General features: G+C 38.1%; 1 protein-coding gene across 1 annotated transcript in view; it reads left to right on the top strand.

The window, feature by feature from the left end:
- The window catches only part of Ccdc171 (coiled-coil domain containing 171), a 350758-nt gene that overhangs the window by 141301 nt on the left and 193291 nt on the right, over positions 1 to 16166 (top strand). The window contains 5 exon segments of the mRNA XM_038333866.1: positions 4359 to 4652; positions 4654 to 4692; positions 4694 to 4774; positions 4776 to 4866; positions 6048 to 6164. Coding sequence (XP_038189794.1) covers positions 4359 to 4652; positions 4654 to 4692; positions 4694 to 4774; positions 4776 to 4866; positions 6048 to 6164 — 622 coding nt within the window.

Genomic DNA, 16166 nt, shown 5'->3' with positions numbered 1-16166 from the left:
TGCCAGTGACAATAATGTTTTAAACATTTGAAATAAATAATAAAATTAACACATATCTTTCCCCAGACTATTTGTTTTGTTGGAGACAGGTTAAAAGCCTGAGATCCAGGACTCAATTTGTTTCTTCTTGTGTGGCTGCTGCTAACCAGCCTCTTGTATCCTTGTAGACCTTAGTGTCTTCCCCTTTGTCTTCCTTGAACATCTTGGGCGAGAGTCTAGAGTTAACCTTCAGGACTTGCTTCTCTAACCGCATGCCGTGCCAATCTTCTGTAGCTTAGCAGTTTTTATTAACCTTTCTGATTCTCATGTTCACTTACTCGAGTAGTAATATTCTGGGATTCATGTCCTCTTACTAGGCCTTTCCTGGCTATGAAATGCCTTAGCTCACCACACAAGTCTCTCACTATGTTTTTTGTACTGCTTGGATCCCTCCATTCCCTATATTCTCTAGGCAATTTGTAATCCCATGAGCATGGTGTCTTACTTTCATGGCTGTTTATTTTTCCAAATCTTACTTTTCTGATTCATCTAGCTATACCCAGAGTCACTGGAGATTGCTTCCCAATATGAGGGCTATGTACATGGAAGCAGTCCCTGTGGGCATTGTTATGCAGATACTCTGTAATGTTTTAAATAGCTATTCCTCTTGGGGCACTACTACTTTGCTAATGGTATTTGTAGCGGAGCCATGGGACATAGTTCAGTTACACTGGTAGAATAATGCTGCCAGAGATTGACCTTCAGTAGAGAGGTTCGTTGGGGGCAAGATACAATTTTCTTTTATTTCCTCATTCCTTCGTTGCTTACCATTTCTACCAAGAAGCATGACTGGTCCTAGGCCGTAGAAAAGGAAGAATTGGAGTAATAAAACATTTGAAATGTGCTACAGAAGAGAGGAAACTATTTCTTTCCTTCCTTCTAGTGTTGGTACACATTTAATGTTTATTTCTTTATTTTACTCTTTGACAGTTTTATACATTGCTACAACACATTTGGTCAGTTTTCTCTTCCCTTTGCCCTATTTCATTTTCCCCCCTCTTTTGATAAATTTCCTTCCTTCCTTCCTTCCTTCCTTCCTTCCTTCCTTCCTTCCTTCCTTCCTTCTTTCCTTTGTCTCTCTCTCCCTTCCTCCCTCTTTCTTTTTGTTTTTTTCTTATGACTTAATAAGTGTAAATTGAGGCTGCTTGTGTAATCATGGGTGGGGATGTTATTTACTAGAGCAACTTACCAGTTGACTATAATACTAAGAAAAGGACTTCCCTTACCACCAGCATCCATGACTGCCAATAGCTTCTCAGTTTAGAGGTGGGCCTCCCAAGAGACTCCTCTGCTTGCATTTGGGATTTGTGACCTTGGTAGTTCTTGTGCTGGGGACTGTAGCTCCTGTGAGTCCACAAGTGTGGTGGCCACACAATGTCGAGAAGATGGTGTTTCATGGCACTCCTCCACAGCATCTGGCTCTTCCATTTATTTCTGCTACCGCTTCTGAAATGTTCCTTGAGCTTTGGCGGGGGGACATTATAGGAATGAATACTCAACAGGCACTTAGTATCAGCACCTTTATCAGTTATGAGTCTGTGCGTTAACTGTTGACCACAGCGAGCCGAATATTCCTAAGACTGAGCGCAGTGCTGATGTATGGGTATAAACATAAATATTTGGAAGGCAGTTGATACCATGTTCATTTAGCAAAACAATAGCAGTAGGCTGTTCCCACGCCTCAGCCTCCCCACCTGCCCTGCTCAGGGCCCGTGATGGCCCAGCTTTTTGGGCTATTGACCATATTTGCAATACTGGGCATGAATTCACTTCAGTGGATGGACTGGGGGCCTTAGATCTAAGCAGGAAGTTGGTGTCTTGTTGACCTGCACGATGCATCTTGCCTAGCAGTTTTGTTAGTTACAGCTTTGCAGGGTTCACAAACTGGGGAAGACTAATGATGTCTTTTCTCTCCCGCAGCCGCAGCCCGTATAGCACCTTCTGTGACCATGAAAGCTAAGCCATTTCAGTTCCAGTAGGATTTTTAATGCCTTGCAACCAGTGTCTGGTGCCTTTAGTAATAGGGCGTGCTAGTTGTGGTAGGCAATGAAGAACAAGGTAATAGTTTATATTTTTGTAGATACCCTTGGAGCCTCTCATCTCATCAGGAAGCAGCCATATTTGGCACCATGACTTCTGGAAGCAACATTGTTCATCTGTGCAGGGAGCTTCTTTTAAAGATTTTACTAGTTAGCTTGTAATAGTAAGATTAAGGTTTCACATGGCTGTTTCATGCATCCTTAGTTTTTACTAACTATCCCTCTTCCCCTTCTGCTCTTCTTGTCCCTTAAACCCTACCCCCCTGCTCAATCATTCTGCCTCCAATATTGCCCACCTCCAATATGCCCACCTCCCAATATTGCCCACCTCCAATATTGCCCACCTCTACTATCGTCTTCTACCGCCACTCCACCAAAACACTCAATCCTAAAAATCCTGAAGTAGGATCGGCCTATGAGAGAGACTAACATGGTATTGATGTTTCTGGGCTTTCGCTTACCTACTTGATATACAGTTTCCAGTTCCATTCAATAGGAAATCCATTTCTAAAATTCAGCTTTTCCTTTCCTGAAGGGAAGACATGCAAATAAATTAAATCCTTTAAGCAGTGATTTTTTTTTTAATGCTTTCCTTCCCGTTTCACTGCTCGCCTGTGCCTCTGAATGTCTCCTCTTACTTTCTGTCTTTGGACAATTATCTCCTAGGATTTTATTTCCGTGGTTGTCATGTCTGCTAGCTTGAAACTATTTTGCTGTTGTGCCTACCAACACTGTCCATGATAGCCTTTGACACCACATCTTGCACTGTGGCTGAGTGTTTGCCTGACTTGCGTTAGATGTTGATGTCTTTTGAGGCTCTCCTGCCAATGTGAATTTTACAAGTGCCTTTTGTTCTTCTGGGTGTTCACTGGGCAACTCTTGAATAAGACATCATATACCTCTTCCAAAGATCAACTTTAAATTTTTCACATAGTACCGTTTAAACCAGTAGTACAAAGAGAAATAGTTCCTTTAATGTCCCGAAGGAGTCTCATTATGAAGACAGAACTTGACTTTGCCGCGCCGATACTGAGGATACTATTTCTCTGTTTCTAAATGACTGTAATGCTAGAATTGAACTCCCCTAGTTTTCTATTCAAGAGAAAGAGGTTCATGGCTGTGTCATGATGGTTCACTAGGAAAATAAAAATCTAACTGCAGCTCTTAAATCACGGTTGTTTGTGAGGTTAGACTAAAATTATTAAGGGTTGCTGTTGTCTAGCCTCCTTATTAATGGTGTAGATTTAATTTTTTCCTTTTGCCATAACTCACTCCCCCCTTTTCCTTTAATTGTCATATCCTTCCAAAAGCATCATTTCGTCAGGTTGCCCCTTGGTGCTCTGACAACCTGGTGTATATCTACCATAGCTACTGCACCATAATGACGATTTGATTGCTCTGTTTTCATAGCATATTAAACTTTGTGAGTAGTCTATAATATTTACTGAGTGATGAATGAATCGTAGAGTGCAATCTGTTAGTTTAGAACCCTTCTCCCTTGCCTCCACTGACCGTAATGATTGCATGGAAGAGCTCATAGATAGCCAGTTTATTTCTAGTTACTAAAATGTGGTTCTTTCAGTTAATGTTTATTTTTGGTTTCAAGTTTACAATTTGAATTCTAGAGAAAGTTAATTAGAGAAAGAGGATTAGAGAGCTGCCGAGGCCGCTCAACATAGCCCTTTCCTCCTGCTCTGGAGCTGCTGTGTGTTGCTCTGCTTGTGAAGTTAGGAGCTCAACAAGAGGCTCTATTCAGTGTCAGTCTCTGCTTGTCAGAAAGGGCGACTGTTAATCGACCCACTGTTTCTTACATCACTAATCTAGCTCATTGTTATTTTGGCAACAGTAATAGCTTTTGCTATAGCCCTCCCCCAGTTTCCAGTGCTGTTTCTATTTAAGAGGAAATAGTAATTATTGAGGAGTGGAAAGGAGAAATTAGGCCCAGAAAGCATATTTATTTCCCTTTCCACATATGTATATTCATATGCAAGTACACAGGAAATTCATGAAATACCCGCAAATTTATGTGATATGGCTGATGTAAAGCTGCTGTTTTAAGAGATTTTCAGTCAATGTGCACGTTCAGATCTCAGCTGTTCAGATCTCAGGCCCACTGTTGTCCACTGGATATTTTATAACACAGATCTTTGGAAGGAAACTAGTAGTTTGAGCTAAAGTATATTTCCTTGTATTAACAAAAATTAGTAAAATGCTTCTTTGTTCCAAGATTTTATATATATATATGTATTATTAATATATATTATTTGACTTTTCTTATAGAAATTTCAAGAAATTGCTGAAAAAAACATGGAAAAACTGAACCGTATTGAGAACTCACATGAACAGCTGGTTCTTGAGAATTCGCATTTCAAAAATGCATTGGCCACACATCAGAGGCAACAGACATGCTTGTTGGCGGCGTGTGCGCTGATGGCTGGTGCCTTATATCCCCTCTATAGCAGGTCATGTGCCTTATCCACACAGAGAGACTTTCTCCAGGAGCAAGTCAACAGCTTGGAATTGTTCAAACTGGAAATTAGAACGCTAGCTCAGGCGCTGGCAGCAGTAGATGAAAAAGAAACAAGAAGAAGCCCAAACCAAAGAAAAACCATTCAAAAGGACTGACTCGTGTATTCCGGAAAGGTGCGATTGCAATTTTGGCAGCAAACAGACTCAAGATACTGGGCCAATCCTGTTGCCTCTCTGTTTACCTGGATGGAAAGCTGTAAGGAAGGCATAGGCATGCTAGTGTGTACAGGAGAGCCCAAAGACAAGCGCAAATTCCCAAGTAAGATATTTGTGCTTTAAAAATCTGTTATATGTAAGTAAAATATAATATGTGTGTGCTTATCTATTATACAGACCTTCAGAGAATTAATCATGTAACATAGTCCAGTTCATCTTCACATGTATATGTGTATAAATATTTAATTTATAAAAATTAGCCTTGAGTTTTTTGTAAACTGATATTATGAAGCAACTATGTATAACTTCATATTGTCTAGATTTATTTGTATCATCTTTTTAAAACAGTATTAGTGGAGCGTTTATATCTCACGTTTTCAATTGTGACAGTCCAAACAGACACTTAAAAGTTATCCATGCTTTCAGTATAAAATAAGAATAAAATGATGAGAGAGTTAAAAATATCTTGAAGAGTTGTTTAAAAGTGAGGCAAATATAAATTTTTAGCTGACATTTCTTGGGAATGTTTTACTATTTTTGAGAAAACAGTAGATTTAGTTGTTAACTTTTAAAAATTTGTGCCTGGGTTCAACCCTAAGGCTACTTTCATGAAACAAGTGCTCTGCCATTGTATCCTCAACCCTGATGCGGTACCGGGTTCTCTGGCAGAAAGGGCTGGGGCAGAGCCAGACCTGCCGGACTTTTACCTGGGTCTGAGCCGGGAGGTAAGCATCGACCATCAAGACTCACATACACACTGAGTTCCGAGTCTGTCAAAGCAGGATCTCGTTTAATTGCATCAGGCATGAACTTATATAGGCTGAGATAGGGGGAAGCCTGGGGATGGGTCGAGGTGGAGCAATGAACAAGGGCCAATAATATCTGCACGTTAGCGGTGGCTGGCAGAGCCGTGCCTAGGTTGTGTAGCCAGAGACAGGTCTCCAAACTTGAGCTAGGCCTCAGGAAGGTTGCCACTAGGCCTCACCAAACTCAAGTTAGGGCTTAGGAAGTTACACTGGGCCTCATGCCCAGGCCTCATGAGGCCCAACAATGCAACTGCTAAGAATCAGGCCATTGTAATACAACCAAAACTAAAAGAAATGTCTGTCTTCTTTGATGCTTGTTATTTAATGTTGTGTTAGTCAGATGTAACTAGATTTACTAACTAGAGAACACTAGGCATACAAAGTCTGATTTACTTAAGTAGCTGAACACTGCTATGAAATTTAAATGTGGATTTTAATAACTTGTAGCATTTCATAACGGCTCCTTCCCTTTCTGCAGAGCATCAAAGGGAGCAGGTACGTTGTTTACAAGCCGTTACTTGGTTCACCAGTTCTGACCTTCTTGTTGCCATTGTCAGTTCTATGACGGAGCTGCAGGAAGTCATTAGTAAAACAGGTATGATCATTTTTTATGTCTATGCAAAGTGTACTTAAAACCAAATGCCTAGAATCGCTTATGGTACAAATTTTAATAAATTGTCTTGTAGGAAAATACATCTGTTTTTTATTTAGCCACAGAGAGATTGTTAAATCTGTATTTAATGATACAGTAAATAAAGGGAAATTTGATGACAAACTTTGTCTTTATTTGTAAAGGAAATTAAATAGCATTTTGGGGTGAAAGTATCTACCCTATTCTAACCCCTTTGCGATTTGTTTTTCCTATGACAAGCACACCATTAGTTTTTTCTTTTATTTATTTATTTTTTATTTTAAGTTTTTAAAACTGTGCAGATGTTTTGCCTCCATGTATATATCTGTGCACCTTGTGTGTTCCTGGTGCCAGCAGGGTCCAGAACAGGGTGTTGGATACTCTGGAACTGAAGTTATAGACAGTTGTGAACTACCGTGTGAGTGCTGGGAGTTGATCCAGGGTCCTTGGAAGAGCTGCCAGTACTCTTAAACCCCTGGAACCATCTCACCAGCCCAAAAGGTTTCCTCTTTTTAAAGTAATGGAGACACTGTTTCCTGGTTTTGGTTTTCTGGCCATAAGTTTCAGAAAGCTTGAACAATAATAGCTGAGCCCATGGAAAGATGCCACGTCTAGGTTTGGTGATATATGCATTTTAAAAATTTGTTTGTTTTTCCTGACTCAGGTTGTGTATGTTTATGTGCATGTGTGTGTCGGGAAGGTGTAATGATGACTGTTTTTTCTAAGCTGTAAGAAATGTTGCCATGTTCTGGGTGAGCTGCACCCTAGACCAGTCATAGTCATTATGGTGCATTAGCAGTGACAGTGTGTCCTGACCTGTTGAGACTTCCCTGCTCAGGGAAGTGTAAGCACAGGAGGATGATAATGTGAGATATGATTTAAATTTTAAAGATAGGTCAATGTAAATGAGAATCATTTCATTAAAATTTCAGGTATTTAAACCTAGGCTCCTCTCTCAGGAAACTTATGATTTTCAGATTAGTTTTAAGTGTGGCCACTTATGTTGGTAATCCATGAGCATATTTAATACTTTAGCGAACATTAACATGCTGGGTTTGAAGTAGAAATAAAATTAAATTTTTAATTATTTAAAAAGATTAAATTAATACATAATAAATATTATACACACATTTATAATTTTAGATAAATATAAAATAGTATGATTTCTTCAGGCTGTCTCAAACAAAATTAAAAATTTCGGTTTTATAGATTCAAAGCAGAAACATAGTTTTTTGAAAAAACATAATAGTGTTTGGATTTAGTGTAATAAAACAGATATTTTAAAGTTATATTTTAAGAAGTACTTAGTGAGTTTCACTATGGTGATTTCATGCATATGTGGATTATGGTTTGTTATTAATCCTCTCTTTCACTGTCTTTCCTAACTCTTCCCATACCATGTTTTGCTGGTCCCCCTTCTTCTATCATGATTTCATTTTTCTTGCAATTAAAAATAATTCCATTTTGTGTATTGTTCCACATTTCTAGTCATCTGTGACTGTCTTAAGCTTGTTTAACTTTGCACGTACAGTGAGTAGTGCAGCACTGAGATGGATGTGTGTGCGTGTCTCTGGTGGGGCTCCGTCACCGCTCGTCCTGTGTGGTAGCTGTTTGAGAGCCTGCACACGGAGTCCCTGGTGCCCCACATCAGTTTATATCCAACAATGCAGAGGGTCCCGCGTCCCTCCAGGATGTGCTGTCATCCGCTTTCTTAGAGAGCGTCCTTGTGCTCTGGCTGACATGGACTCTCAGACTGGCTCTAATTCACATTCCCTTGATGGCTAAAGACAATGACTATATTTTCTCATCATTATTGGCCATTGTGCTTCTCTGTTTGAGGACTGGCTATTCAGGTCGTCAATGCATTTATTAACTAGATACTTTTTTGGTGGTTAGTTTTACAGTTCTTTATACATCCTAGATATTAATGTACTGTCTGTTTATAGTTGACAAAGACTGTTTTCAGGTCTGTGAGCTGTCTACTCTGGTGATTGTTTTCTTTGCTGAGCAGTAGCTTTTTATTTGTTAGTAACCCAGTTGATCAGTTCTTAAAATTATTTCTTGGAATACTTTTTAGAAAACCCTTCCTTTTGTTTAGATACGGAAGTGTTTTGCCAGGATTTCTCTCTACTAGTTTCTAAGCTTCAGGTCTTACATTAATGTCTTTGATCCATTTATTATGTACAAGGTGAAAGATATGAATCTAGTTTTATTCTTCCACATGTGGAAATTCACTTCCCTCAGTTCCATTTGTTGAAAGAGTAAAAAACTTGTAGAAAACTCAGGTGGCTCGGTCTCTGTGGGCTCACATCTATGTGGGTTTGTATGTAGGTCTTCTGTTCCATGTCAGCACCATGCTGTTTTGTTACTGCATCTCTGTAGTGTAGTTTGGATTAGGAGTGGTGTTGCCTCCAGTATTGCCTTTTCTGTGTAGGAGTGTTTTGGCTATTCTTGATCTTCTGTGTTTCCATATAAAATTTAAAGTTGCGTATTACAAATTAGTAAAGAATATAATTGGATGTTTGGTGCATTTTGCTTCCTGGCTTGCATGGCATAAACGGCTTTGCTCTACCAGGACCTTCTTGGTATGATGCAATAACACTTCTGAAGCTGAGATAATCAAACCTTTTCTTCAGTTTAGTTATTTGTCAGGTGTTTTCATTACAGTGGCAGGAAAACTAATACAGGATAATAGAAGAGTCTCTCCAAACATAATGAAGATTAACATATTTTAAATCATTTTTATTCTTAAGTGTATTCAAATAGATACAGAAGATATTATACTAGAAAAAAGGACACATTTTCAGACAGTTAAAGGTAAATGGTTTTCATGGAATAACAAGGGTAGTAAATGTAATTAAAGTGTTGACAACTTATAATGCTTATAATGAAATGCATATATTTAAGTTTTTGCATTTTAATTTTATTTTATATGTATGGGTGTTTTGCCTGTACGTATGTGTAAAATGAGCCAGAGTGTTGGTTTTTCGGCTGTCTAGGCCAGAATAATTACACAGAAACTATATTAATTATAACACTGTGGTGGCCAATAGCTTAGGTGTGTTCCTAGCTAGCTCTTAGATCTTAAATTAAACCCATTTCTATTAATCTGTGTACCAATTGTGAAGGCTGTGGCCTACTGGTAAGGTTCTGGTGTCTTTCTCACTTGGTAGCTACATGGAGTCTCTCTGACTGCCCTCTCTATATGTCTCTGTCTCTCTCTCATCTTCTTTCTCTCTCTGTTTGACTTTTCCACCTGACTTTAGTCTGCTAAGCCATTGGCCAAAACAGCTTTATTCATTAATCAATAAAAGCAACACAAATACAGGGCATCCCACATATATGTTTGTGCTTCATGTGTGTGAAGTGCCTGTGAAAGTCATAAGAGATTCAGATCCCCTAAATCTGAAGTTATAGACAGTTGTGATCTCCATATGGGCTCTGGGAATCAAACCTGGGACCTCTAGAAGAGCATTTAGTTGTTAGCATCCATGTTGGCAGCTCAGACAACTCCAGTTTCAGGGGACCCAACGCCCTTGCTGGTCTTGGTAGGCACCAACACATGCACTCACAGGCAGAAATACCCATATGCCTAGTTAAAAAGAAAATACATAAATGTTATACAAAGAATTTACTGAGATAGGGACATCTTATTTAATATTTACCCTATAAGTAGGATTAAATTATAGTTTTCTCTTACCAACAACTTTACCATGAAAATAGTGTAAAAATAAATAAAAATATGCCCACACAGCTTTGTACACTTAAGGTACAGATTATTAGTTTTGTAGTCTAAAATTGGACTTTACCATAAGGGAGGCATTTTAGATGCAAATAAGACTTCTGATTCCAGACGTGTGGTGCTGGATAAATTATTTACAGTTATGTGCTGTGTGCCTGGTGCTGCAGGCCTGTCTTCTCAGTTTCTGAGGAAGTTAGAGTAGGATGATCAGAAATTAAAAACTAGCCTTGACTACGGAGTGAGTTCAAGGCCATCCCGGTCTACTTAGTGATGCTTTGTAAATAAAAAGTTAAAAAAATTCTGTGTTTAAACTTAGAGGCTCCTAACATACATGGAGGCTTAGGTTCAATCCCCAGCATGAAAAAGACACAACAGAGAAAAGGAAATTGTGTCAGTTTCTGTATGTGTAAAATAAGGATTGTTATATTACCTTTCTTATAAGTACTTTAGCAGACTGAGTAAATTTATGAAGTCCTTGATATAGTCTTTATTTTTCTTTGCTTCAGAAAATATTTTATTTATCATTAGTACATTAATAAATAATAGAGAAATTTATAAAAACTTACAGTAAAAATTTATTGGTTTAAAATTTCAAGGAAGTTTTAAGGTTACATGCAGTTTTAACTCTAATTTTTAAAGTTTATTTATTTTACTTTATGTTTATGAATGTTTTGTCTACATGTATGTAGGATACTCTATGTGTGCTGGTGCCTGAGAAGTCAGAGGGCCCCTGGTATCAGAGTTACAGATGGTTGTGAGCCACAGTGGGTGCTGGGAACAGAACCCAGGTCCTCTGCAAGAGCCACAAGTACTCCTAACTGCTGAGCCATCTCTCCAGCCCCAGTTTCAACACTTTAAAAGACAGCATTGGGGCCGGGTACAGCTCTTGCCATGCAAGCATGAGGTCTGGAGTTTGGATCCCCAACACCCATGTAAGGGCTGAGTGGGCATGATGGCCTGCTGCGACACCAGCACTTGAGAGGCAAAGACAGGGCATCCCTGGAGCAAGTGTGCTAGCTAGACTACCAAGTTTGACGTCAGCCTCTAACTGCCACATGTGTGGACACACATGCAAGCATATAAACTTGCAATCATGTACACATGCCATATATATGTGGAAAGGAGAACTGGTCTTATTTTAATTACTATGTAAAGATCAAGAGGAAAATTTCTTTTTCTAATAAGATCATACTTTATTTGGGGCTGCCACAGATCTCCTTTCTTTGTAATTCATGGAAGACCCACTTAAAGCACGGTAGTCAAATTGGTTATTTTCTCTCTTCTAAGTAATAGGAAGTCTACAGAGCTATAAAAATTTAGACTGTATTTCTACTCTGCCGTCCTAATTATCATCTCCACATTGGTGCTTGCCCATTCTGCAGGATTGTGTTTGCTTAGGAAGGGAATAGAGAAAGGCAAAATTGAAAGCATTTATATATATGAGCTGCTTTGGAACAGAGTTTTGTGGTTTCTTAAAATGTTAGAATTGAGCTGTATTATAAGCTAGTAATTCCACTACTATTTATAGATTTAAGAGAAATGAAGCCATGTATTTAAAAATATGAGCATAAATGCACATAGCACTAATGACAGTAAACAAAATGTGAATGCAAATTGAACTATCCCCAGCCAATGAGTGGACAGACACACACATGAAATTTATTAGGCCACAAGAAACAAAGCACTGGTATATGAAGCAACAAGGAAGACCCCCCGACATTATGAGTCAAAGACACCATTTGCTGTAGGTCACACATCTTATTATCTCCTAATTTAAAGTGTGCAGAGTAGGAAAATTGAAAGACAGAAAGAAGACTACTAAAACCACTCAGGAATATTTATTTTAATGCTTATATATTTTCTTATGTGTTTTTCTAGACTCTCCATTCTTCCTCTCTTTTCTTTCTCCTCCTTTTTCTTTTCAGTGTTAGGATCAAACCCAGGGTCTTGTGCATGTGAGGTAAGCACTCTGAGCCACTTCCCCTGCTGTGCCTCACCTTTTAATATCTTGCTGAAAATGGAGCTACTTTAAACATCAGGATTGAATACTGGCAACATCACTATGACTTCTTTCTGTCCACCTCAGGAAATCTGTGGTCATGTATGCCAACATCAAACAGTACTTTTTAGCATTTTAAATAACTGCATTGCTTGTGTTTATTCTTAGGTTAAAGAAAATTCAATTAGTGATTATTTTTAAAAGTTAGGCATTTAGAATGAATTCTGAATTATATATAAGCTGTCTTCTAGGAGAGAGATTGTGCTCTTGACTGTTTGAACATTGGCTAAGAATGTGGCATCTGAGTGTGTACTATCGTGCGCTATTTATGTGACTCTGCCCCCTTTCAGCCTTAACATTCTCAAGTGCACATTCTGACTGTGCTGGATAGTTTCATGGCAGCTTGATACAAGCTAAAGTCATCTGAGAGGAGAGAGACCCAGCTAAGAAAATGGCTCTGTTAGATCAGGCTATGGGCAAGTCTGTAGGTAGGGTATTGTCTTAATTAGTAATTGATAGGGGGGAGTCCAACCCACTGTGGGTGGCGTTCCATCCCTGGGCTGGTGGTTCTGGGTTCTATAAGAAAACAGGCTAAGCAAACCATGTGAGCAAGCCAGTAACCAGCACCTCTCCATGACCTCTGCATCAGCTCCTGCCTCCAGGTACCTGTCCTGTGTATTCTTGTCCTCACTGTTTTTGATGAACTGTTATATGGAACCGTGAATAAAATAAACCCTTTCTTTCCCAAGTTGCTTTCGATCCTGATGTTTCATCTCAATAGTAACCCTAAGACATTGGCTAATAGGAACTCTAGCTAATATGTTTGTTAGAGAAAAAAGTAACTTGTTTGGGCATATTTTCTGAATATGTAAATATCCATTGTTTTACCTCTTTCTTGTATACTGATATATGTACATATATGTATATGTATGTATGTATTTGTGTGTGTGTGTGTGTGTGTGTGTGTATTGTGTTTTGAGACAGGGTTTCTCTGTGTAACAGCCCTGGCTGTCGTGGAACTAGCTCTGGTAGACCAGGCTGGCCTTGAACTCACAGAGATCCACCTGCCTCTGCCTCCTGAGTGCTGAGATTAAAGGCATGTGCCACCACTCTCTGGCACATACTGATATCTTAATGGAGCTAACATTACTCTTTTTTCTTCACAGAACTGGAAGTTTAATAATGAGAGTTTGAAGTCACATTTTAGAAAGTACTTACAGTGCTTGGCCACTACTGTTATAAACTTTGATGGTGAATTCATAGGCACTGGGCAGAGACCCCAGTTTCCATTTTGCCTCTATAAATACTGGACAGGGGGAAACCTTTTTGCTTTTGCGATAGTGTTTGCCCACTTGAGATAAATTACCTCTTCTAGATATCCAAATGGTGTGCCTGCAAGAGATCATTTACCTCAAACAGGGGAGTATGCTACTTTCATTGAAGGGCTGAAATATCAATCATTATGGGAATAGAATGTAGGTGGCTGAACGTTTTGGTATGACTGGGCTAAACTAAAAATTTAAAGGTAGAGACAAATGTATTTCATTTGATTTCTAGGTTTATTTCTGAGTATATCCACGGGTAGCTGGACACAGGTAGAATGTCAGTGCGTTTTATTACTTACCTTCTCCGTAGTGAAATCTTAGCTGTCTTGAAGGTAGATGACTCAAGCTCACCCTTGCTAGTAAGTTGCTATGCACCTTACCTCCTATTGCATGCTGCAGTAAACTGTGCAAAAGTCCTATCTACAAAGGGCCAACTCAGAAGCCTAATTATGTTCATGTCAAGACGAAAGTTTCATATTTGGAAGGTCAAAACAGTGAGAAATTGTATTTCTGTTAATAAGAAGTTATCGCTATATGTTAGAAAGCTAAGACCCTAGCCAGGCCTGGTTGTACATGCCAGCAACTTTGAAGCAAAAGTGGGAGAATGAATCCAGGGCAAGCCTGGCCTACACAGTGGGTTCTAGCTCAGCCTGGGCTGCATTCTGAGGCCTTAGTTAAAAGACAATGTTAAGTTAGTAATGCTACTAGCATTACCAACATTATTCCCCATTGATACTTTTATGTACTTTATTGTTAATTCACTATTACTCTTTGCTTAAAGGAGGCCTCTCATGCTTTCTGAGTTGAAACACTCCATTTTAATTAGAGAAACATTTTATAGACTCCTAGTTTTCTTTGCAGTAGTTGCATTTTTAGTAGCAGTAGGTTCTGCAATGCTTTCTAAAGACTTCTAGTTTTATTACAGCAGCATCAGGGACATGCCACTATTGTGCGTATTTTTGTTATGACAGATAAAGATCATGCTGCCGTTCTTGCTGCAGCTGAAGGACAGGACTCCCGCAGTAAGTCCTTGTCCCCTCCGGGAGTCCTCCAACCTTCAGGGCTAGAATTGCTAGGCCAGTCGGCTGCTTAGGAATCTGTTTTGAAGATTTATTTGTTGATGTGAAAGCATGCCTGTTCTATGGGGAAAAGTAATTGTGCAGCCTGTGATCTGCTTCTTTATAAAGGTCACATTATTTAAGTTGGGAAAATGGCTAGCAAATTCTAGTAATGTAAAGAAAAAAATTGTTTTTAATAGGTGCAAATTTTAAAATAGTTGAGACAAGTAAACAAGAGGATTTCTAGTGACTCTTGTTCTCTGTCATGCAGATAAATATGTAATTCTGACACTACAGTATTTTTTCCTCTTTCATTATAAAATTGTATTCCATATGGTAAAATGTGAGCTCTTTATAAAAATGCCTCTTAAGACATAAATTATTTATTGCTCTGACTGTAGCTCATGATGGTTAGCACTCAGGGACTTGGAATGTGTCTTTTCCTAACTTTTTAAAAATTCAGAAGAAGGCCTAGTGGGACAGCATTGTCATTTAATTTTCTTTCTCCTAGTGGTTGGTGTCCACCAAAGATACTTCAGGGACATAGTAAATAATAACAACAAAAAGAAAACAAGAAAGCACTGTGTATTATAATTTAATTGTAGTTGAATTTTATTTTAAAGCTCTTTTTATTGAAAATGTCATTACTTTTATGTTACTTAAAAATTTAAAATCAGATTTTATATTTGCGCATGAAAATTAATATTACTTTCTCTTGGTATTTTTTAATGCATTGTTGAGTTCACTATTGTTGCAGCTGCTATGAAAATAAAATGTAATGTGATTAATCCAATAAGTATATAAAAAAATCCACATATGCTAGGCTGGCATAGTGAAGATAGGGCAGCTGGAAATGAAAGAAGACAAATGAAAAAATACAGTGCAACTGGAGACACAGAGAATACATATATTTGATATTAAAATGATATGCTGACTATTAGGAGAAAATTAAATTTTACTATTCTTTCACTGAGCAGTGAATTATTTACTATAATTTTAGTTATTTACTTAATTGTTTTAAATTATGTATTGAATGTCATCTAAGTATGCTAGTAAATTGTCATTTATTACTTACTAAATGTCTCATTATTAACAATTATGTATTTTAATTAAATTTTGTATGACTTTGTCCATGACATTCTTTGGGAGTGTGTTTATATTGAGTGTCATATAGAATGAAAATATATTACATTATATTCTCAAAAGTCACACACTAACAACTAATAAATTTATATATAGAATATTATACTTTTATCAAATTGGCAATTTTATTTTAAGTGTAACTCGGAAGCAGTGTGATTTTCAAATCTTGACTGCTATGAGGTATATAAAATTGATCCTTCCATTTATACATTGAGGAATAGAAGAGACAGAGTACAGTTCAAGTTGTAGAATGCAGAGTGTCTGTAAGGTAGAATGCAGAGTGTAGGTGAGGCAGTTCTTAAGGCCACAGGAAACCATTGGTTACCCTTGCTCAGTGCTGCTCTTTAGTTTTGACCTGTATATAATCTCACAATTCATACAATTTGGTTTGGCAATATTGCCCTTATGACAGAAAGGCAAAATTTAGATTAATTCCAGTAGTACTTGAAATGTAGAATGTACACTACTAGATTTGGGTTTGAAGACTCTCCGGTGCTGGTCATGTCACATGGATAAGACAAGGAATGGCAGGTCAAGACCTGCTTTGAATGGGAAAATAAAATTACATAACTTTTATGAAGGTATAAATAAGCCTATTAACTGTATCTGGAATATCAGTTAGTAGGGAGAGTAGTGACAGTCTTGTTTATCAACATTAAGCACAGTTATTAATTACAGACCTAAGGAGCTGGTAGTAAG

Source organism: Arvicola amphibius, chromosome 6 (genome assembly GCF_903992535.2).
Source record: "Arvicola amphibius chromosome 6, mArvAmp1.2, whole genome shotgun sequence".
Lineage (NCBI taxonomy): Eukaryota > Metazoa > Chordata > Mammalia > Rodentia > Cricetidae > Arvicola > Arvicola amphibius.
The sequence above is the reverse complement of the archived record's forward strand: the minus strand, read 5'-3'. Positions and strand labels throughout refer to the sequence as shown.